The sequence below is a fragment of the Vanessa tameamea genome, chromosome 18, assembly GCF_037043105.1.
Source record: "Vanessa tameamea isolate UH-Manoa-2023 chromosome 18, ilVanTame1 primary haplotype, whole genome shotgun sequence".
In the NCBI taxonomy this organism is placed as follows: domain Eukaryota; kingdom Metazoa; phylum Arthropoda; class Insecta; order Lepidoptera; family Nymphalidae; genus Vanessa; species Vanessa tameamea.
This window is the reverse complement of record NC_087326.1, coordinates 8,339,766-8,363,048: the sequence shown is the minus strand read 5'-3', so window position 1 is coordinate 8,363,048 and position 23,283 is coordinate 8,339,766. Positions and strand designations below refer to the sequence as shown.

The window sequence follows — 23,283 nt, the reverse complement described above, 5'->3', positions numbered from 1 at the left end:
ATCATAAGCTACAAAATGTAATTACTAAATATATTATTAAATGGAAAACTTCTTAAAACAATACGAGTCAAAACATATAAATAAAAAATGGGGCCAAGTAAAACGTCGAATGATTTTTTAAAATTAAATAGATGAAAACTAGGATTCATTTTAAAACATAATATTAAAAAAAAACTTTTTCTTAAATAAGGAAATAGCTTTTAATAAAATACTAGTTTTGTAATAAGTTTATAAATAATTTAACATCAAATACACAACTAAAATAATAATCTAATAACTATTTAATAGTTTCTTTGACATTTAAAATTTGTCAAAGGAAAATTTTATAGGAATTTAAATAAATTACTTTTTTGGAAATTGTTTTCTGACTTTTTTAAATTTATCAATCACATCTATTATATATTCTAAACTTCGAATGCATATGTGTGGACTTTTTTTTTAATTCAAATTACCTTGAAATGTATTTAAAATATTTTGACACTTATGTAAGTACACAATAAATAGGAAGATTAGAAAGCGTTTAAATCGTGAATACAGTAAAATGATGCTGCTTACATTTTCATTGGCACATTAAAATTCATAAATATATAACAAAATAATTTGAGAACAGAAACATTCACTTTCAAAAGTAGCATTTTACAAATATAATTGTATAATAATATATCTATTCAGTATTATAATAATTATAAATAATTTGTAAATACTTATTAGAAATCGAAACGATATATATATAATATATTATTGAGGCTATGAAAATATTGGAATTAAACTACAAACATTCAGTAACATTGTACTTACTAACATCAAAACATGAAATAAATATATTTTTACAATTACAAGATATCAAACGCTTCTCTGTAATTTACACTTTCCTTTATCTAAGTACTAGGTACTACAAAAACAAGAAAAGATCGCTTAAGTACGACGTTAAGTTTCAAAAATCACTTAATAAGAATTTTATTCAATTAATGAAATCAATCTTTTACATAGATTCTTTAAAATCATTATACGAATTTATTAAATTCAAATTATCGTTATAACGAACACTAATGTAAAAAATGCTTTCGTCGATTAAAGCTCACAATGATGTGCCAATGTGAGTAGGACAGTGTTACGTTTATCAATTAGCTACATGACCCTGTGTCAGTCGTGGACTACCGAGTCGTGGACCGAGGCCTCCGTCCCGGAGATTCGGTGAGCCCCGGGATCACTTTCTAAGGAATTTAGAATCTACGCTCTACATACGTAGTCGTTTTAGGCACTGCCTACTTAACGATACTGACGAAACGCCGTTTTTAATTTAAGAAGTAAAATCGATACATACAAACTTACTAATTAGAATTTTGGCAGTTACCGTTCGGTACTAGGCGAAGACTAAGGTTCGAGACGGTGGCAAACAGGAGGTGGTGGGCCCGCTAAGCTACACCTACGTCGGGCCCCCTGCGACGCAAGCGTCTATCAGGTCGCACAGAAGCTTCAGATGCAGGATCGCAACCGCGCGCGCGCGGCGGCAGGAAGGCACGGCGTGGGGGGCGCGGTGGGGGGCGCGGCGGCGGCTGCGGCGCGGCGTGGGGGCCGGCGCCGCCGCGCGCCATCAGAGCGGGAAGCAGCGCGCCGCGCGCCGCGGTTCGCTCGCGCCGCGCCGTCGTCGGTGCGCCTCCTCCGTACTCGTACCGTTACCGGTTGCCGCAACGACGTCGTTGTTCCCTGCACATACGCGTTCGGGCTCGATCGGCTCCAACTTGTGCATCGAGGCCCGGCTCGAAAGCCGTCCGCCTTCCGCTACTGGCGTCGAAGCCGGGCGATCCGGCGTTTCGTCCATATCTATCCGTCCCAGCTTTAATGCGAGCGTGTATTCGGATCTCTCGATGACGCTCGGGGGCTCTTCGGCCACGGTCGAATCCGCGAGGGTCGAGTCCGCTGCGGCGGAATCGGCTCGCTGTGAATCGCCCTGCGCTGTTAGATATTGACGGGTGTCGGTCGACGATGGCGAGGTTTCGGCCTGTCGACGTTCCGGTGTAGTGAACACCGAATCTGACGCCCAACTACGCGTTTCTGAGTTTTGCCGAAGCGTATCATCTACGCTTCGTTGAGATGTTCTTCGGCTCGTCCGTGGACTCTCATCGTCAATAGCGCGGAAATCGAGGGAACTCAAATCGAAGGGTCCAGTCCTTCGTCGCGATCCATCGCGTCTGAATGATGGTCGATGCGATGTAAAAGCTGCGTCGTATAACTCGCATATGCTCGTGCGATCTGAATGTGGTTCCTCGTATAAGGTTAAATTGCGTGTTTCAGTCGCATCGGACGGTGTTTCATCTCGATTGGATGTTACCTCACTGCGCTCAGAAATATCAAATGTAAATCGCGCTTCAAATCTGTCTGGACTCAGTAATGGCGCAGAGCGTGAACAGTCATCTGATTTTCGAGTTTCCGATTCCTGTGGTATAGGACGAAAATTACTACGGCGAGGTGAGGTCTCCTCCGAGTCCGTCGAGCGATCTGATCGTGGGGCGGTATATATGTGACGACGAGTAAGTGCCGGTTGTGATCCACATGGTATGCGTTTGCAACAGGTTCGTTCGTGTCTCACATCGGAGCCACTGCTTCCGGTAGATTTTGAATGAGGTGGTTTCCGTCTTCGATCATCTTCTCGCCCATAAAGAGAAGTAAAATCTTCAGAGCAAAACTTTTCAAAAAGTTCTTGGGAACTGAGCCGTGTCGATCCAGTCGCGTTATAAAACGCTTCAGTCGGGGAACGGTCTACCCGTTCATAGAGTGCGCTAGAACTAGCTCGTTTTGACTTATCCATCAAACCTAATTTATAAATTCTAGGAAGACGACGCTCGAACACACCCTGAGAGTGAGCACGAGCGGGCACGCGGAGTGTTGGCGGACCGTCGCGACGGTCAAGCACGCGATCCGCAGATACGCCGCGCACATGAGAGTTTTTACTTATCGATATCGGGTCAGCTGGAGGAGAAGTGGCGAACTCTGGTTCGTATTCTTCGTCGGGCGTGTCAGCGGATGGTCCGGAACGTTCAAATGACCGTTGGCACTCACATTCCTCATGTTCATCACTGGCATCCCCCTCGTCGAAGGACAACACGCGCGGTCCGTGTCCGAAGACGCGTCGACGTTCCTCGGCCGCCCCTTCGTCGTCTTCGAGTCGAATCGAACGACGAAGCGGGGGACGATCTCGTCTAGGTCGGCGCGGAGCCTCAACAGTGACAGCGTGTGGCAGCGGTGGACGCGCGGTGCTGGGCATGAGGCGGTCCAGTGAAAGACCTCGCCGCGGTCGCGCGGGCCGAGCCTGCTGTCGCTTGGCGTCTCGTGGCACCGCAGTGGGGCTGGTCTCCTCTGGCGTGGTGGGTAAAGCAGCGCCGCGCCCAAATTCAATGAACCAGAGCTCGTCCTTGAGTTCGCACTCTCACTTCTTTTCATTCATATCCTTATTTAAATAATGCAGCACGTAATGAAGTACTAAATCGTAGCAGTATTTATATTCAGTCTGCAAAAAAATTGGTACATTATTTTGTATTTATTGTCTTGAAATATTAGTACGCACTAAGAAAATAAAATTTACCATGTTCTCGACAAGCTGTGGACGATGGCGTCGCACAGTTTTTACAGCCTGAAAAACGTCAACTTCGCCGTGCTGTATCACTTGTTCTATACAGGCATTGGCTGCACAGTAGACCCCTGCACGACTACGTCCATCACTGCGAAAGTTATTTTTTTACCATGTACTCGAAAAACATTTACACTTATAGTAAAAAATAAACAGATGTTATCATTATATATATTGTAAGGACATACGGTGAAACAACGCAAACTGGTCCGTAGTCGGTTCGTTGCCGCCACCTTTCGACCATATTCATCAATTCCACGAGTGAGTTGGTGGATGAAGGAACTTTATGGCCCATTGGCCAGCAGGTCAGTTGGAAGAGCTGGACAGTCTTAGGAGGCGCTTTTACTCCAGCCATCAATTCCGTCAGCGATACAATCTATTAGAAAAGAAAGTAAATATGTATAAAAAAATACAAATAACCCAAAAAACTAGCCTTATCTATTGAAATGATAAGTTATGATCCTATTGGCTATTGATGAACAAATTTTTAGATAAGTTGAAAAATAATAACACACGCCTTTATCTTAATCCGTGGTGACAGTACGGGCTTATTTATTAATAAATTTAAAATATTTAATCTATTCTAATATTATCATAAAACAACGTAATATTACATTTTTAATCTGTGTCTACATTCATTGGTTAAATAATCCGTATCACAGTTTTATTTACATGATTGTGTTTTCTTCAGTTTAAGTAAAATTTTGAGTAAATATATATATATATTATTTTCAATTTATTATACAATTCGATGCAACTGGTATAAATCAAAGTAATAATAATTTTATAACTTGTCTCTCCCTCAAGAATAAAACTCTTCTCTCAGTGAATTCAAAATCTAGAATTTTCTTCCCTAGGACAACGATCTCGATCTTAAATACACATTTGATGTTTATACATATATTACTAACTGAACCCGGGAGGAATTTATAAAACTTTATAAAATACAAACTTCCATCCCAAGTTTATATCCTCGAGGGTTGGAATAAAAAAAAATTGCCAATGTCCCCGGAACTCAAACTATCAAAGCACAGAATTTCATCCAAATCGTTTCAGCTGTTTAAGCGCGAAGAGGTAACAGAGTTACTTTAGCATTTATAATATTAGTAAGAATAAAAATAAAAATATATATAATGTAAGTGTTTAAAATTAATATGTATATTTCATAGAAGTGTGTCCTTATATTGTCCAATGAAAAGATCAAACCTACAGTACTAAATACAATTCTGTCAAAAACGTTGCTTTGAAGAAATCATACCTTTGAAGAAATAATAGGTCGCCGACGCTCACACGTTTACCATATTATTAATCTCTTAAAATTATGTACCTACATATGTATATGTACGAATAATAAATTCTGTTTTATTAACTTACTTTCTTGTTAATTCTAAATATCCAAGTCTTGATATTGGTGTAATGATTATGCGAAACGTGGTCTATTGTGAACACTGGACCGTATTTCTTAGAGTGCCGCCCCTCTGGCCAGAAAGGAGGGTATTGTTGCTGGAACGAAAACCATCTGTTTTAGTAAATGAATACACGAATGAGATAAATTGTAGGTTGAAGACCTAATTTATCGTCTATGGACGCCAGTGAAAATAATTTAGGAAGCTGTCGAAATGGTAATTGAGTCCGATTTGAACTTCGTTTCGATTAGATAAATAATAATTAAATTTGTTCTTTATTTTGTATTAAGTTAAATGGATTTTAAGATACTATTTTGTATGAAAGTTTTTCTGGATTGAATTTGAAATCAACATTAGACAACGTAAAATACGTGATACTCACGTCCATTTCTTGTACTAACTAGCATGCTCTTTATTTAAAAAAATTAACCACAAATTTTATACAAGATGTTAGCTTTAACGAACATATTTCAAGTTGATGGGTTGACAAACTACACTTTCAATTTTACGTAATATAAATATAATATTAAATCTATATTGTATTGAAAAAAATATTTAAATTAAAATACTCACAGAATTCTTAGGTGGTACACATAAAACCACAACCGCGGCGCACTCGTAATCATAGACTAGAGACCAAAACTCTCCCTGTGTCCTTATTAACGGCCATTCGGTCACTATATACTCTCGAGGTTTGGTGTAACCCTACATGCAAAATAAAATGTTTTGAAACGACTGGAAACAAACTCGTATTTTATTTAGAAATGTATTAATGTTGCTGTGTACTAAAAATTATGTTTCAAATATATTATCTGTGAAAAATAAATTGTGTATAACTTATTTTGTGTTATATTGGCTGTCGGCAGAGCCTACTAAGGGTATTTTCGTTACGTTCATTCAATAATAGAGTAGGTCAATAAAAATAATAAAATCAATATAATATATTATATAATATAATCAATATATAATAGCCTCAATTTTATTTTGTTTTGTGAAACCAGCCCACCAACAAGAGTATATTTCAAGAAAAGTTGACGTAAAGCAGGCGGCCAGCTGTAAGTGTGCCTAATCGATTACATGCAGTTTACATTCCGCCTTGATGAAATAAATGATGATAAGATGAAGACAAGCGAATGATGGCGATGCTGATATATGAATAATGGTTCTCTATATTATTGCGATAGTAATTAAAACTTACATCCACGAACACAGCATTAATGTAATCTGTGAAGCTGTTGCCTTGGAAGGACGTCAGATATGGACGAAAGTTGTCCGCTGAAATATAAATAGTATTTAATTTGGACTTAGTTATGTATCGACTACAATTCATAAAAGAAAACTCGTTAATATTCCACAGTCGGCTTCTTTTCAAAAGGACAAGGCATGGAGTTCATTTCATCAAGCTGCTTCATTGTGGGTTGGCAGAATATCTTCTGTGACAGTTTACGCCACGATGTTTTGATTTCCCATCGAGTATGAGATCAATTATAATCAATTATTGACATGAAAATACAGTGGCGCCAACCCAAATTTGAACACACCAATAATTGTTATATATTTGCATGACACTTTGATTACTCTTCCTTGGGTTATTTTTAATTATTATTATATTTACTATCAATACGTAATATTATTTAGCGTAACATTGAATAAAATCAGTCTCTTGCAATACAATCAAATGAAACTGGTTGGCAACAATGGTACATATTAACTGGAAAATCTACATTCCTAACTGGTGGTAGCTTTAAATTGAATCTATAATGACGATTCAAAAGAACTAGCCTTGTTGCCTGCTATAATAAAGCATATTATGATTTATTTGTCACAGACCTAACTGCTTTAATTCAAATAGTAGCATTGACTACTATTAATACTATTAATTCTTGCCGTTTCTTCTCGCTGGAGGCTGCTTTCTGAAACGGTGCTACCACCGTATTTTAATATTGACGATTCAAAAACGCTTCGTTGTGAAGTTTACTTGAATAAAACAGATATTTGCTAATCCCCAGTGGAAATAGGTTAAGTTCTATGGGTCAGTAACGTAATGTGGAATATGAAGTGCCAGGTCATACAGTGTATGACGAATAACTTATTTTGTTTGATGTGACCATTTTTCTTTTTGGGTGTGTTAGATCTTCTTTTGAAATTATTAATTGCGTTTGACATTTTTTGTATCTGTGTTATATCACAAAATAAATAAAAACAATAGGTGTATTTCATGGTTTATTCAATTAATAAAATTGCTTATTAGGGCGATTTATTAGATACATGTGTTTGTTGTATCAATATTATCTACTAATGAACCAAATTTGATTTACGTAGATTGTCAATACATAACTGTAGCACCATACTCAACTAGAAAAAAGAACTATCTAAAATCAGCTTTATAAGAATATCTTATAATATAAGCGATTATAATAAACGAGCTGAGATATTCCAATGAAGATTTTTTGTTTAAGCCCGGGCAGGACATTAAGGACATTAAAGTTATCACGTGTTAAATTAGTATTTATAATTTACCAATAATATCGTGACACGTTAAAAAATGTATTCTGCTAAATGTATATCTACTAATACCCCGTGAAACAGTGAAGAGGAATAAGCTCCAAACATTATCTTTTTGTCGGAGATGCCTCTGCTCAGTAGCGGGACATTTACGGATGTTACTGACAGCGTCGGATTAACCACGTCGTTGGGTCTAGGCAATGGTATTCTCGAGGCCATTTTACCCTTTTCTAACTTTCTAAAATATGTCTTTGTGCCCCAAAGCAATTTTATTAATTATTACAATGTTTTTTTTTTTTACTATATCATGAAGATATGACAACCTCATCAAATAGCAGAAATTTTTGGCTTTAATAATTTCTTTAATAATGAATTTGGGCTTGGCACTGGTTTCTGAAAAAAAGGAGATACAACTCACGTGGCACGACCAGAACGTCCCTATTTTTCTCTCTATTATCACCCCTGTGGCCTCCAGCACAGTCTCCTATAGTGAAACGAGGTGTCTGTTTGCAAATCTGCTGATATTCTTTCTGGTATTCATTAAGTTTCGTCACTGGATCCCTTTGGGATTTCTGTTTCAGTCTTTGTGATAGTTCAGATACAGGAAACCAGGATACTCCGCATACAACGTGTTCCTCTAACGTGTCATAGACGAACTTATACTGTTCCTAAAAAAATATAATTATTATTTAAAAATATAATTAATAAAACTAAATTCATTGGAAAATATGATTTACCTCGTTTTCAATAAGGCCTTTTCTTGACTGTCTCAACTTCTTTAAATATCCGAAAACATCAAAGCAGTCTTCTTCTTCAGCTAACTCTAAATTGGCATCAATTGCTAAGTAGACACCTGATCGACCACCGCCGTCACTGAAAGTGAATAAGTAGTGTGAACCGTGTATCTTTGCCCTTATGTCAATTAAGATAATTTATTTGAAACCAAAAATTTAACTCTACATTTAAATTAGTATCTTTTACCAGCTCAAAAAAAAAAAAGAGTTTATCATATATGAAGTAAAATTAAAATCGGTTATTTTTGGTTAAAATTTTATATTATTTGAAGTCACATGTTTTTTTTCTGTATAAAATTATAAGATAATAATGTTAATGGCATTGCAATCCTAATACAAGGCAGTGCGGTGCACCATGGTTCTCTAAGGTGAGGTGAGACTACTAGGAATAATATATCGCAAAATAATGGGACTCGCAGAAAAAACTCATTTAAAATTTCAATAAAAATTAAAGCTTCGCTTGCTAGCTACTGGGGTCTTTATCTGCCTCGCAACGCTACTGATTGTTGATGAAGTTTCTTAATACTTACTTGCAATGTACTACCATAGGCCCAGTAGCGGAGTTGGGAGCCAGTCTTCTTCCCACTACTGCTCTAACCCGCCGTCTAAATTCCAGCAGTGCGTTACTGAACGGACAGGTGTGTGAGTGCCACTGAGTGTAGTGAAACTGAAGAAGAAATCTCTCTTCTACAACCACCTGAACGAAAAATAGGTTGTTTAGCATTTAGTTGAAGTATATCATTTTATTTAGTGTTTATATTTCGCCGCTCGACCTAATTATATCCGTAGATGAACGAAGATAACGAACATAAATTGCAAAGTTAGCACGCTGAAGTGGCAATGGGAAGCTGCTTCGTTTGAAGGTCACGACGGAGTTTTTGTGGTTTTATATATTTTCGGAATGTTATAATTATAGATGAATAATTGATAGATCATATAATTGATTAAGGAAAAGGGAACAAACATCAATATTTCTTTATGTATTACAGAAGCGAATTTCAGCTATATTCTTCAATATAAGTCAATTCCTTCTGATCAGCGTATATATATGCATTACTTCCACGAGGGTCTCTTGGTAATGTTTAAGTACATAGCATGGAACGGTTTATTGTTATGACGTATATAAATAGAGTGTTCAGCTAATTCTATTAAACACGATATTTTCTAAGTAATCTTATTTATTTCTCTTATGTCAGCTTTTTTAATCGATTGCACATTTATGGGTTTATTGAATTATATTATCATTACTTTGTGCGAATGTTTTATTTTTGATGTAGTGCTTTGTTTCTGAAAGCAAAGTTATTGTTATGTGTGTTTTCTTATTTGAATTAATCTACAATATAATGCGCAAATCTTAACCAAGTTCCGGCCTTGCGATGATCCGGTCCTGATCGATTTTGGCCGCATCGGCTAATCTCAAAAGAGACTAGCCAACTGCGCAGGACATAATATAGTGCGCAAACACACGTACACTCATAATCCGATGAAACGGCATACGCCTGGGATAAGTTTAGGCGCAAGACCAAGCTTTATGTGCTTTCCGAGAAGTGTACACACTATCAACTACCAGACCTCGAGCTACAACTGTCATTTTTTCGATTGAAAAACCTAAGCTCTCGGCATTTCTAATAACTAAAACAACTGCTCTAGTTGGGCATGTACAAAGACTTCCGAATACGATGGCTCAATTACTGGAAGAGCTAAGATTTTTAGACTTTTACTATATAGTCTCGGTTTTGTTCATATGTGTTGGTGTCTTCGAGTATTAAGCAAACTTATGATTATAATTATGGTATCTAATTATCTAATTTATCAAACTAGTAATAAACTTGCTTTGGTTTCCATTAAGTTAAATTATTTATTATTCTTATAATAAAATAATATGTATCTATCAAATAAAAAATACTCAGACATTTATAAAATAAAACCTTGAGTTATTTCTAAGCTGGGTCGTGAAAAGAAAATCTTCGTCGACAATGCACTGGAATTTTGTTTTCTCTCAACATAATGAAATGTACGATTAAATGAGAAACTTTATTAAGCTTAGCAAAACACTTACAAATGGCTTTTTCTCACATTAACTTCGGTGTTGCCGCAACTTTCTGTCTCCATTGTCTTCGTCCTTTGTTACTTTACTACATTTATCTTTTTATTCTTTAAGTAAAGCATTTTAATACGTATAATAACATTTAAATTACTGTAAACATTCTCGACAATGTTTCTATTATGTAATATAATAATTTTACCATTTACATATGCTTAAAGTTATATTTTACTTAAATTTATTTTCGGTAGCCACTAGAATCCGAACCGGTAGTAACTTAACATATAATATATTCCTGTAAAACGACGATTCCAAATTGTTCGTAAAATCGTAATCTCGATTGACCAATGCCCTAAAACCCTAAAACTATATCGCGACCGCATAAACATCTCACCCACTTGTATGGTGAACCAACAAATATAGGTAGATGAAGTAAAGACTCACATCTTTCTCTGTTTTGTAAAGCCGGAAGGTGCGAATGTGGAAGTTGGCCAGTTCCTCTTCTTGGACTATACCGACGCTGATGTCTCCATATGTTTCATCTTTTTCCTTGTTTGGTGGCCAGTATTGAACGCACATGACCTACAGAGGAGAAAATAAATTATTGTTTACAATAAAATTAACTTCGAGGTAAGCACTCATCGTAGATTTTACCGCCAAACAGCAATACATAGTATTGTTATGTTTCGATTTGGAGGTGAGTGAGCCAGTTTATCGACAGGCTCAAGGGACTTGGAACACCTAAGTTCCAAAGGTTAGTGCAATATTGGTGATATGAGGAGTGTGTAATATTTATTACAGCATCTATATCTACGGACTATAATGTCTATGGGCGGTGGTGACTACTTACCATGTGCTTGGCTTATTTGCCGCGCCGCCTAACCATTTAACACAAAAAAATTGTAGCTTGTGTTATAATAATAAATAAAAATATTGTAATACAAAATGCACTGTCAATTTTTATATTATTTTATACCAGCTGAACCTGCGACTGTGCCCGCGTGAACAGCGTGCGTCTCCCCCATTTTACCCCTCTAAAAGAGATTTAAAATGCCTTTCCCTGCGACTCAGACTATTTCTTCAGCGAATTTCACTGTTGCTGCGGTTTAGGCGTGAGGAGGTAACGTAGAAAGTTACTTTTGGATTTATAATATTAATAAAGAGTATAGATATGTAATAGATATTTAAAATCATTAATGTTTTATCTATTAAAATGCTTATAGCTTCATTGTTCGCATAGTTATCCAACACGTAAAAATTTCACCTCGCCGTTACTGTATACTGTATTGCGCGAATAACGGAAGTCCGATTCCAGCCAAACATTAAATACAATGGCATATTTGGGTTGCGTTCGAAAATCTGTGCCTTTATTGGGTTAATATGCAAATAAATGACGTCACTAAAATCAATATCGTTGCATATATAAAAATAATTTTAACTTTCGTGTCATATACTTGTGCCAAAATTGTACACATAATTAACATAGATTTCAATAATTTTAAGCGCTTCTGGCGTTTTGGTGTTTTTATGTGATAATTAAATTTTCATGATAATTTCGCGTGTCGTGTCGTAAATTTTACTAATCTACTATGATTTGTATTTCCAACGTTATAATTAAAAGGTTCGGCAGATATGAAATAACGAAATAGTAGGGTAGTGAAATTATTTACAAATAATGAAGACCAACAAATAGATCTGGAGTAAAATATAGTAAAACATAGAAAATCTTTACTAAAATAAATATATTGTTCGTATTATTATAATAAAACATATGTGTCACGCAGACACAAAATAGAGCGTCATGCCGTTTGCCGTCACAGCATCGACTTAGTCTTACCCCCAAATCCCAAGGCGCTCCAACATATTAACATTTGTTTATTTGTTGAATTCCGGTTTGAGAAATGAGTGAGCCAGTGTAACTACCGGCACATGGGATATAGCATTTTAGTTCCCGAGGTTGGCGGCGTATTGGTGTGATGTAAGAAATAGTTAATATTTCTTAAATTGCAAATGTCTACGCGCGGTGGTGAGCAACATCAGGTGGTGGTTTACTCGTCTACCTATAAATATGATATGCTTCTAAATTTCTATTTTTATAAATAAACCGGTTTAAATTAAAATTACTGATTATCTTATATTCTTGATCAGATAATTCGAAATATAATTCAGGGATAGTTATTTATAGAGATACGAAAGGAATGAAAATACGACGGTTCAGTTATGATGTTATCCATAAAAGTTGCGGAAAATATTCCCGTGTCGGGGGACTTAACCTCAAATATTCCGCCTCGGTATGACGGCTTGGTCAAATGAAGCGAAAGTATTCCCTGAAACATCCCCTAGCTTTATTGAGCCGAGGGTAGAGCGTAGCTATTACTTATATAATAAATAAATTATTTTATATTTTGTCAGGGGCAAAACGTTAAAAGATATATTAGGTTTATTTAAGTAGTTTGCTTTTAAAAACAGATTCATATTATGTTATGAAATGTATTTTTTTATATGTTATATATGTACCGATATGGTGCGTTGGATAGATACGTGGATTTTAATCGTATGTAGAGGATTAAATTTAGAGAGTTACGATTGAATTATCATATGATTAATTTAAGTTTATAATTGATCTCGTGCTCGGTGGAAATGCATGAAATTCTGCAACATGTGAATGTGATCAAGGAATGTATTGGAGCAGTTTGGTGGAATAAATTCCAAATTAACTCCTTACGGGAATAGAAGGCTTTAGCCCAGTAGTAGGAAGTATACCCTACGGAGTGTGAATTAATCCTTATAAAAAAACTTGCTAGTATTTTCGGGTAGAATCTACATTCCGAATCGGTAACTACGTTTAATTTAATCTTGTGAAATGACGATTCGAAAGTGCTTGTAAAAGCCTACTTGAAAAAAGATTTATTTTAAAAGGTATATTTAAAATGCACTTGAAACTCTTTAAGATTAAGAGGTCTTTGTGATTTAAAATCACTTCGTTGTAAAACTTAGAAGGCTTGAAAATAAATTTCGCAGCCGCAGAATTTATTCCCAATTATCTCTCATTTTAAAATAAAGTCGAGAGGAAAGACAGCCAAGCACAATGATTTTCGTTGAAATCTTCAGAATTGTTATGACGATGTTATTTAAACTTTGTATTCGTAGAAGTATTTGTATATGACTACGAGTATTTAATTAATTCTTTTTATTAAATATCTCATTCATTTTTTAAAAGAAATGTTGTCAAGCATTCTCGTCTATTGAATTAATAAAACATAGCCACATTTTAGTATTTACGTCTTCGTTTAGAGTATTTATTCAAATCGATCCATCAAATCATTTTTAATCTGTGGAAAACATGCATAACTTATAATAATCCAATAATAATAAGATCAAGTGTCCTCGCTATACGAGCCGAAAGGGTTGCGTAAGTGTTCTTATAATTCGTTTCCACAAAATGGGGGGTGTGAAAGTGACAAATTCACATCGTAATCACGATGAAAGAGAATGAGGGCGAATGAAATACCTTAATTTCAATTTTGTTTCTGAATTTACACTCCATTTTATCACTGTCAATGTATGTAAATTGTTGTTCTAATTTTGAAATTAAATCGAGCTGGGACAATTTAATGGACTAATGTTGAGATGGAATTATTTTCAGTTTTGTCTATGTAAGATTTATTTAACACTAACTGCTCGGAAACTGATGAAATATTTCCTATATGTATTTGTTCGGAAACGAAAAATCACCGCTTAGGTATTCTTTTAAAAACAGTAAACTCCGATATTAATATTTTCGAAACAATTATACAAAAAGTATAAAATAATAATTAAATATATTTTTTTTTTTTGATTCTTGTGTTATTATCCTGGTATTTTAAGGATAAGTGATATTTCCAATCTTTTGTAGGAAGTACAATATTATAAGCTTCTTTTTGAGGTTACGTTTATTTTAGAAGAGCAAATAGTTTCTGCTTTCGTATTTCTTTTAAATAATAATTATACATAACATTCATAAATTCAAATCATTTGTTAAAAAAAAAACATTAATAAATAAAGCATATGCTTTAACACAAGATTATAGAAAAGCTTAAAATATAAGATGATAAAAAAGCGTGGAGCTAATATTTGTTGACTTTCAGTCAGGAATTATTTATTATATTCTATTTTATTGTTATTTTATATTCATAAGGACAACCAACAGTAGATACAATATTACATCCAAAATAAAAAATAAAAAATTACATTTCAAAATGATCAAGGCAAAAGTTCTACTACTTACAGGTAGTCTCACCGTGCATTATCATATTACACAATGTAATTATTGAAAATATGAATTAAACATAAGCATAATAATTAAAAATAAGAAATACAATACATTTTTAAACTATTATATAATAAATAATAATTAATAAGATAAACCATATGATTAGAATTGAGCACAAATAAAATTCTTTATTTTTCGATTGAATTGAGGTCGACTATCGTGACGTATGTCTAAATGTTTTACTTTAATACTGATGGTGATGTATAACAATGATAATCTCGATATGATGGAATCCCTACCTAGTTGCGTTTTATATAATCTGGTATAAAAGAAATGGCTCATATTACGGGAATTAATGTGAGGGACGTTTAAATAGAATTTTGATAAAAGTTCTGGACAGTCAATATTATTATTAAATAAATTAAATAAAAATTTCATTGACAATATTTTTCGTCTATTCTCCATACTTTGTATATTGAACAGATTGCAATATATGTATATTGATATTATTGTATTTGTATATTGATTTAATTGTATTTAAGTAACATAATGTATCTAAAATGTTGAAAACGAGTAACTACTAAGTTTCTTGATGGTTCTTCTCAGTAGAATCTACATTCCGAACCGGTGGTAGCTTTATTTTTAATATAGTTCTGTAAAATGACAATTCAAAAGAGCTTGTTAAATCCTTCTTAAATTAAGTATATTTGGTTTTGATGATTTTCTGTGTCAAAAAGTTACAATTACACAACGTAAACCAAGGTTATCGTTGTTATATTATGTAAGTTTTATATTACCTTGATAAAATCGAAGGTCTTGGTGAGCATGACGATTGCGGCTGCCCGTTCCTGCCAGATCATACGCCAGAACGAGACCACCGTTTCTTCTGTTGGCCCCTGAGTCACTATGTACGCGTTCGGCTTTAATATACTCTGTTAAAGAAAAAGATTTAAGACATTATATACAATGTTAAGTTTAAATTAACAATTGCCTAATTTTACCAATAGATGGCGTTAATTGATTCACTACTGTTTGAATAGGAAGAGAAGATCATTGATGCCGAATATATATTATGTTTCAGAACAATATTCATTGAACTGGTTAAGTTAAAGGGATTTGATTGAATAATTGAGAGCACTAAGAAAATCTATTTTATATATTTATAAAGCAGTAAGTATTTTTTTGTTTGCAATAAACTTAACGGAGGAATGTAAACTTTAACAGCCGTGCCTTTACAATTTACAATTCAGAAAAATATCCCTAAAAGTTATTTGTCTGGAAATATAAATATATTTTCATAAAAGCCAACTTATCACAAAGAGATCTCTGTTATAAATCCCCTCTTAATAAGCTAATAATTGTAATATTAATAATTTTAATTTTCAGTGGTTTGGCCGTGAAAGAACAACCCACAGGCAGAAAGATAGACAGACAGACACATTTTCGCATTTATAACATTAGTAAACATAAATGAAAAAATGTAAAAAGAAAATAAAAACAGATTGATTTGATAAAATATATATATATATATATATTATTATACCTAATATATAGCAATGAAGTCTATGATATTTTTGTCACGCAAAACGAGTTAAGAACATGATGGCATAAGAGAGCGTTATGTTGTTACCCGTAAATATACGAGTCCGTCTCATCCTCGAAACGCGCCAATCGACGCTTCATATAAAAACTAAATAAATGACAAAGAAACGATTATAAATGTATTCAAATCATTTCAATTTAGTGTTCAAAGAAATCAAATCAAGAGCCGAGATGGCCCAGTGGTTAGAACGCGTGCATCTTAACCGATGATTTCGGGTTCAAACCCAGGCAGGCACCACTGAATTTACATGTGCTTAATTTGTTTATAATTCATCTCGTGCTCGGCGGTGAAGGAAAACATCGTGAGGAAACCTGCATGTGTCTAAATTCAACGAAATTCTGCCACATGTGTATTCCACCAACCCGCATTGGAGCAGCGTGGTGGAATATGCTCCATACCTTCTCCTCAACGGGGGAGGAGGCCTTAGCCCAGCAGTGGGAAATTTACAGGCTGATTATTATGTATGATTATGTTCAAAGAAATTGAAAACATTTTTATGTTTATAGACTAATGAATTATTTTCAGCTTTGTCTATGTAAGATATTTTTGCATTAAGGCTACTTAGAATGTTTCAGACATATTTTAGTTCATATTATTATTTATTCAAAAAGCTTGTAATAATTATATATAAAACTATAGGTCGAAATTACTTAATCGGTAACAAAATAAAAACGCAAAGATTACATTATTTTTTTAAAAATAAGAATGCATTTTTAATTTATTTATAAACTTAATAGATTATAGCACACAAATTCAACATTTAAACTATTTTAGAAGAGCTCAACATATTTTAGGTTATGTTATGTAACTTTGTACACGTATAATTTGTGTGACACAAATTAAATTTTATCCTTAATAACCACTCGACCTTGTTTGAAATTTACCGTGTAAATTGAGGGAAGTGTAAAATTTCCGGCAAAATGATGCGAACCAGTGAAAAGTCAGTTTTATATCTTAGAAATCATATATTTGTAGATTAAATATGTAAAATTATACTACATTCTTTGTAATCTTTATCAATCTCCCCTTCCCCCTCTCCCCTCCCGTCCGGCGACACGCTTATGTCCTAGTATCAATGGGTACCAGTTACATCCCAATTATTCTACCAGTAATACTTTGCTTCGTAGCGTTTCAGTTTTAATGGCGAGTGAATCAGTTTAATTATACTTATATTATTTGGTGGTAAAGCTTTGTGCATATCTGTTTCTATAGGCAGTATTATACTCATTTATCACGGATGCCAAACAGCAAAACTAGTACTGTTTGAAGGCGAACGCTTCAATTATTTTATAACAAATTGCTCAAAAGAACATAGCATCATAGATCCTGATGGCATTGCAATAACAGTATTACGTTTTATATTTCTTAACGAGTGATCAGACCCCGACCACTACCTATGAGCAAATTACTATCAAGCGACCTATTTGATCGTTTGAATTCCTAAAATAAAAATAAAATACATAAACAATACAAATATATCTCTCGTATAAACTCGTTTCGATTTGTCTTTAATATTAAATTCAAGATGGTTTCTTTAAACAAGTCATAATATATCATTATGGTGATAGGATCACTAGTCCCCTACCAAAGGTCTAATAAAAGCAACGATTTCTTCCACAAGACCGGCGTAATGTGTTGGAAATTGCCTAATTCTATTGTACTGTGATGAACACTTTGATGGAAAGGATGAATCGTATCTGTATGATGTAAAGTTTTATTTATGTATAGTATAAATGGAACTGTTTCATAAAATAAATCTTAGATTGCGTAGTATAGCGGTATATTGTACAAAAGGCGGGATTAATGCTAAAAGCAATATCTACCAGCCAACCTTAGTAGTGCGAGAAAGAAGATTTGTGAGTGGTTTATATAAAATTAAGGGATAAAATATGATTTTTTGTGTATTGTTTGTTTAAGTTAAATCTTGCAAGCCGAATTAAAACCACTGCCTTATCGTATGGAGTTGAAGTTTTACACTTTTTTTTAATGTAACAGATAGGCGGAGAAGTCCCTACCGCCCATGACCGTTGTTTTATGTATAAACCATTCCTTACATCACGCCAATATGCCACCAACTTTGTGAATTAAGAAGTTATGTCCAATGTGCTAACAGTTTCACTGGCTCATTTACCCTTCAAATCGGAACACAACAGTACTAAGTATTGCTGTCTGGCGATAGAATATCTGATGATTGGGTTACCTACCCAGACGGACTTACACAAACACACAAACTAAATGTTCAGGTCCGGTGACAATTCTTTTTTTCTTAATGGATGTCCTTATTCAACAGCTAGGATTGGATACCGACGAAGGAACTTCTAAACGCTTAAAATCATAGTATCACATATACACAAATGGTTTTTAACTTTTAATTTATTCTATCATAAAAATAGTTTTAGTTGCTCTTATTAAGGGAGTACTATGTTTAAACCTATTCAGTAAATATTTTAAAATCCTAAAAGTGTTTTTCCTTATCAGTCACAATTTGGCAACATTTACCTCTTTGAAATTACGAAACTGACGATTTATCTCCGACTACGATGACACAATAAACTATATTTAAAAATAAATATAACATATAAATGTATTATAAGATTAGTACCATATCAATCAGATAATATCTGTCAAAGCAAAAATGATTTGCAGCTTATTAAATATTTTACACAAAATATCTCTTTTGCTTAAAGATGGCAAATTAAATTATTACGTGATTTATTAAAAAATTAAAGTAATTATTTAAACACGGCATTATCTGTTTTACTTCCTTACTCAGAAACATCCAACGGTTTGCTCTCCCGAGTAAAGACTTGATATATAAATCATAGAATTGCCTTAAGTAATCGTTAAATAACTATGAAAATGACAGTTGTAAAAAATATAAGACGAATTGCGTCGAATACTTGAAAACAAATTTATTGTTTCAGTAACATTCAAAAATTAAAATCACATTTTATAATAAATGGTAGAAATATATAAAAGCTCTTTAAATGGATTTCACATCTTCTTTTACAGAAAAGTTAAATTTTTAATGATTCCATATTTTAAATATTTAATTTGCAAGTTGTCGAGTTATTTCCGTATGATATTTACCTCATATGCGAAACATCTCGTTAACAAACAGCACAATAAAATTTTACGAAATGTATGATTTCATCAGATACTTTCATTTGTTTGAGAAAGAATGAAAAATTATATGAATTATGTTTTGTATTTACTTTTGAAAATGTATAAAGTTGCTCTACTTTGTATCTTGATCAGGGAAAATATTCGATTATTTGTTGTATAAAAACAATGTATACTCGTATTTAAATTTTGTCCAGGGTCACCTGGGTATGTACCACATTCTCATTGCTGTATTCTAGTTAAAGAGTAGTATTAGGTATTTCTGCAAGCCCATCTGCGTGGGTACAACTAACTCATCACATATTTTACTGTTAACAGCAAACAATATTCAATATTCTCGTGTTCAAGTTTGATGGGTGAGTGAGCTAGTGTATGAACAAGGGACTTAACGTTTCTGATGTTGGCAGAGCTTTGGCAATGTGAGAAATGGTTAATATTTCTTACATCGGGCGATGGTGAGCACTTAATACTAGGTGACCCAATTTTCCGTCCGCCTTCGTATTTTATAAAAAAGAATCAGATTGTGTTATTAAAAACTGTGACATAAAATATCGAATCGTATGGTGGCAATGCTTAAAAGTGTTATGCTTTACAAGTTCTGCACCAATAATACGCGATAGGGAGACCTTGCCTTCGTAAATAAATAAATGAAATAGTATTTATAAACATGCTGCTTTGGGAACAGGAGTCTATGTGCTAAGAACTCAACATTAATACTTACTTAGTTGAAAGATTTTATTTATATTTAGTAGTTTTTGTTTGAATTTCGAATAACGTATATTTTAGGTAATCACTTTCTCTAAAGAATACCCAAGGAATACAAAAAGTTTGTGTATAATATTATAGAGTAAAATTATTATTCAACAAGCCTGCGGTGAAGAGAAATTTAATTGGCAACTCCTGTTAAAGACATTTAAAGGAAAGTTTTAAATGAACGGACAACTGTCACTTCATAAAGAAATTTAAATTGGTCGTGATAATGGCTAGTAACTCGACGAATAACCCTAATTTCCCGAGAAGGGCCTTTTGCAGGACGATTTGCGTTGATTAACCTGTCGAGTATCAGGAAAATTACTTTGTATAGTACCTTAAGTTAAAACATTTTGGAAGTTAAGACGCAAAAAATGTCTTGAGAGACCTTTTGCGTAGTTAACTCCGTTTGTAGTAGAAGTAGCAGAGTTTGCACGATTCAAGGGAAAAATACTGCTAGCATTTTGCCAACACTGAACGTAACTCGGATGAAGTTTATAAGTCAATAGTTATATTGGAACGGATTTTATCAAAAAATCCAAGAATTATTAATTGTCTACGTTGTTTATGTAAATCTTCTCGGGTCTATGTTATGTAATGAACCATTTTCTTCCCCTAAACGTTGACACTTAGAGGACCAAGTGATGAAGGTTTTTCTGCAGTTATAAATCACCACGCCATGTGTTTTCTACATCCATGGGTTTATAAAGTACTAAAGCTGAAGACCAAAGATATATTATATGTTCGTTTGTAGTATTTATACACTATTTTTGTTTGTACAAAATAAAATAGAATTTATTTGTAACCATTTGTAACAATAATGATAAAGTCGTATTTATAACGCTTGTTTTTCTAAATTGTTTTTGTTCATTTTTAATGATAATGACGGAGTATATCAGTTCAGCCCAATCGCTTTTTCTGAATGCTGGTAGAACTAGTCTGTGTAGGTACTCTACTCATCAATACTCAGCTATGTATGTTAATATTCCAGCCTGAAGAGAGTCCTCGTTATAGCAGGCTCAAGGGACATAAAATGTTGAATCCCGAGCCAAGTAATTTTTCCGACAGACAAGAATCTTTCGTTCCTCTTCTGGTCATTATCTTAACTTAAAACGTGAAGCAATATATGTAATGTAATTTACTTTTCACTACAAATAAAATAAAACTTTGAAGTTCTAAGAAGATTTAAAAAGGTCGTTAAAATGATTTTAATGTCTTATCGCACTTAACTTAAGAAAAATTACACTGAATTTTAATAAAAACCGGAGCAGAAATGCGAGAACAGATAAAATGAATTTTAAAAATTTTGCAATCTTGTGCTGATCTTTTGTGAATTTCAGCTTCCATTGCTATTCCAAGTACATTTTGCAACGTGGCATTGCATTCAGTTATTAATACTAGCGTGATTTAGGTAATATTGCTCACAAATAAATCTTAATTTAATTATTTTACTACACCAACTGATTAAATGTTGTGGTTTGAGGACGTGACACATTAATAGACGATTTCACATTCAAACGCTGGGCAAGCACCAATTATTTTCAAGTACTTAATTTTTGTTTATAATTGATCTCGTGCTCGGCGCCGAGAAAACCTACATGTGGCGGATAAAAACCTGCCATATATATCTGCAGACGCGCTTTGGCGCAGCGTGGTGGAGTAAGCTTAAAACCTTCTCGTCAAAAAGGAGAGGAGGCCTTACCCCAATTGTGAGGTATATACAGACATGCTAAAGTAACTTCTTTACATATAAGGCATTTACACGCTGTTACTTTACTTATCCTTATAAATATTCTCAACTAATATTAATTCCTTCAATGTTATTTCTAAGTTTCATTGACATCGGGGAATTCTTACCCAGCTTACATCTGATAAAGAATCGAATTGAAATTTTGTTTAATTTATCACTTATTATCGACAAATTAAACAAAATGAAATCAAATAAAAGTTACATAAAATTATTGGCTGTCTTTAAAGAGTATTATAGCGGACAAAAGTGAAAAGAATTCAGGATCATAAATGAATGTATGTGTATTTGAGTGTTTGTGCGTGAGTGTGTTTATGCCTGTGCGTATGTCTCTGCGGGGGCGTGCATGTGTGTAAGTAGCTAAACGCAACGGATTGAAACTTTGGTTCACATGCTAAATGTTTATTTGTTTTAATTAAAAAAAACATACAACTAATGATTTTCAAATAAAATATTAAAGAAGGAACTTGTTACAAATAGAGAATGAAAGACGATATAAATATCTTCCAAGCTCCAATGATCAGATTCTGGAATGTTCTCATTTATTTAAAAGTAACTTCTAGGTATCCGACGACAGCTAACGAGGGCGCAAAGTTTGCGACCACGAAGTTTATTAAAAGACGACGGCGACTGAAAGGAGAATGAGGGGAAACTCTTCAAATTACATTATTTCTGTAAATGTTCCGCGGTATACTGCATTAATTTTCTTGACATACAGTTTTAGTGTTTTTAACCCATTAAGTCATCGCAGTTTAACGGATCTCAATCTAATACTATTGTTTGTGTTTCATTAGCAAACCATGTATAGGATGAATTTCTGCCACATGGCGTAACTAGTCTTTATGATTCCTAGTAGTCCTGTCCTCGACTGACCTCGTTGTCTTCGTTAAATTTGGAACACTATTATTTTTTCTCGCAGTTTTTTACGAAAATAAGCGGTTTCGTCGAAAAAAAATTTTGAAATACAAGAATCGTTTGGAGTCCTATGAATCAGGGATCCTTACTACGCCACTGATGTGCAATCACCAACACTCATCGGAGCTGAGTGACAAAGCTGCTTAAACAATGAGGAGACTGTTGCACCGTTGTGAATCATTTATTACTTTATTAATTTTACTTTACGTACAAATGATTGGTAGTTCTTTATACATTAATAGATGTTTTATACTTACATCTATATAGGAAGCATTTATGTAATCCGAGTCGGGTTCTCTGTCGACAGTTTGCAGCACCACTCTGTTGTAGTCATCTGCAAATGAACACTTTATTAATACGACATCGCGCTTGAAATACACTTTTTGCTTTGATTAAGTTTTAAAATAAGAGACCGGAACATGTGAAATATTGTAAAGCCAGATTCAATTTCGTTCAAGCGGATAATTCCTTTGTGTATATTGTAATATAGGTTTACTATTTTTTTAATGATTTTTA

General features: G+C 34.0%; 1 protein-coding gene across 2 annotated transcripts in view; it reads right to left on the bottom strand.

Moving 5' to 3' along the window:
* Positions 1-3,281: 3,281 nt before the first annotated feature.
* Positions 3,282-23,283, bottom strand: part of Ptp36e (Protein tyrosine phosphatase 36E) — a 168,571-nt gene continuing 148,569 nt past the window's right edge. For both annotated transcript variants that reach the window (XM_064217683.1, XM_064217684.1), the window contains 12 exons: positions 23,025-23,101; positions 15,427-15,561; positions 10,822-10,959; positions 8,864-9,030; positions 8,277-8,412; positions 7,958-8,207; positions 6,233-6,309; positions 5,608-5,739; positions 5,003-5,131; positions 3,817-4,004; positions 3,584-3,719; positions 3,282-3,508 (listed from right to left, as the gene is read on the bottom strand). In XM_064217683.1, the coding sequence (XP_064073753.1) occupies positions 3,428-3,508; positions 3,584-3,719; positions 3,817-4,004; positions 5,003-5,131; positions 5,608-5,739; positions 6,233-6,309; positions 7,958-8,207; positions 8,277-8,412; positions 8,864-9,030; positions 10,822-10,959; positions 15,427-15,561; positions 23,025-23,101 (1,646 nt within the window). In that variant the 3' untranslated portion in view covers positions 3,282-3,427. The remainder of the gene's footprint in view (positions 3,509-3,583; positions 3,720-3,816; positions 4,005-5,002; positions 5,132-5,607; positions 5,740-6,232; positions 6,310-7,957; positions 8,208-8,276; positions 8,413-8,863; positions 9,031-10,821; positions 10,960-15,426; positions 15,562-23,024; positions 23,102-23,283) is intronic.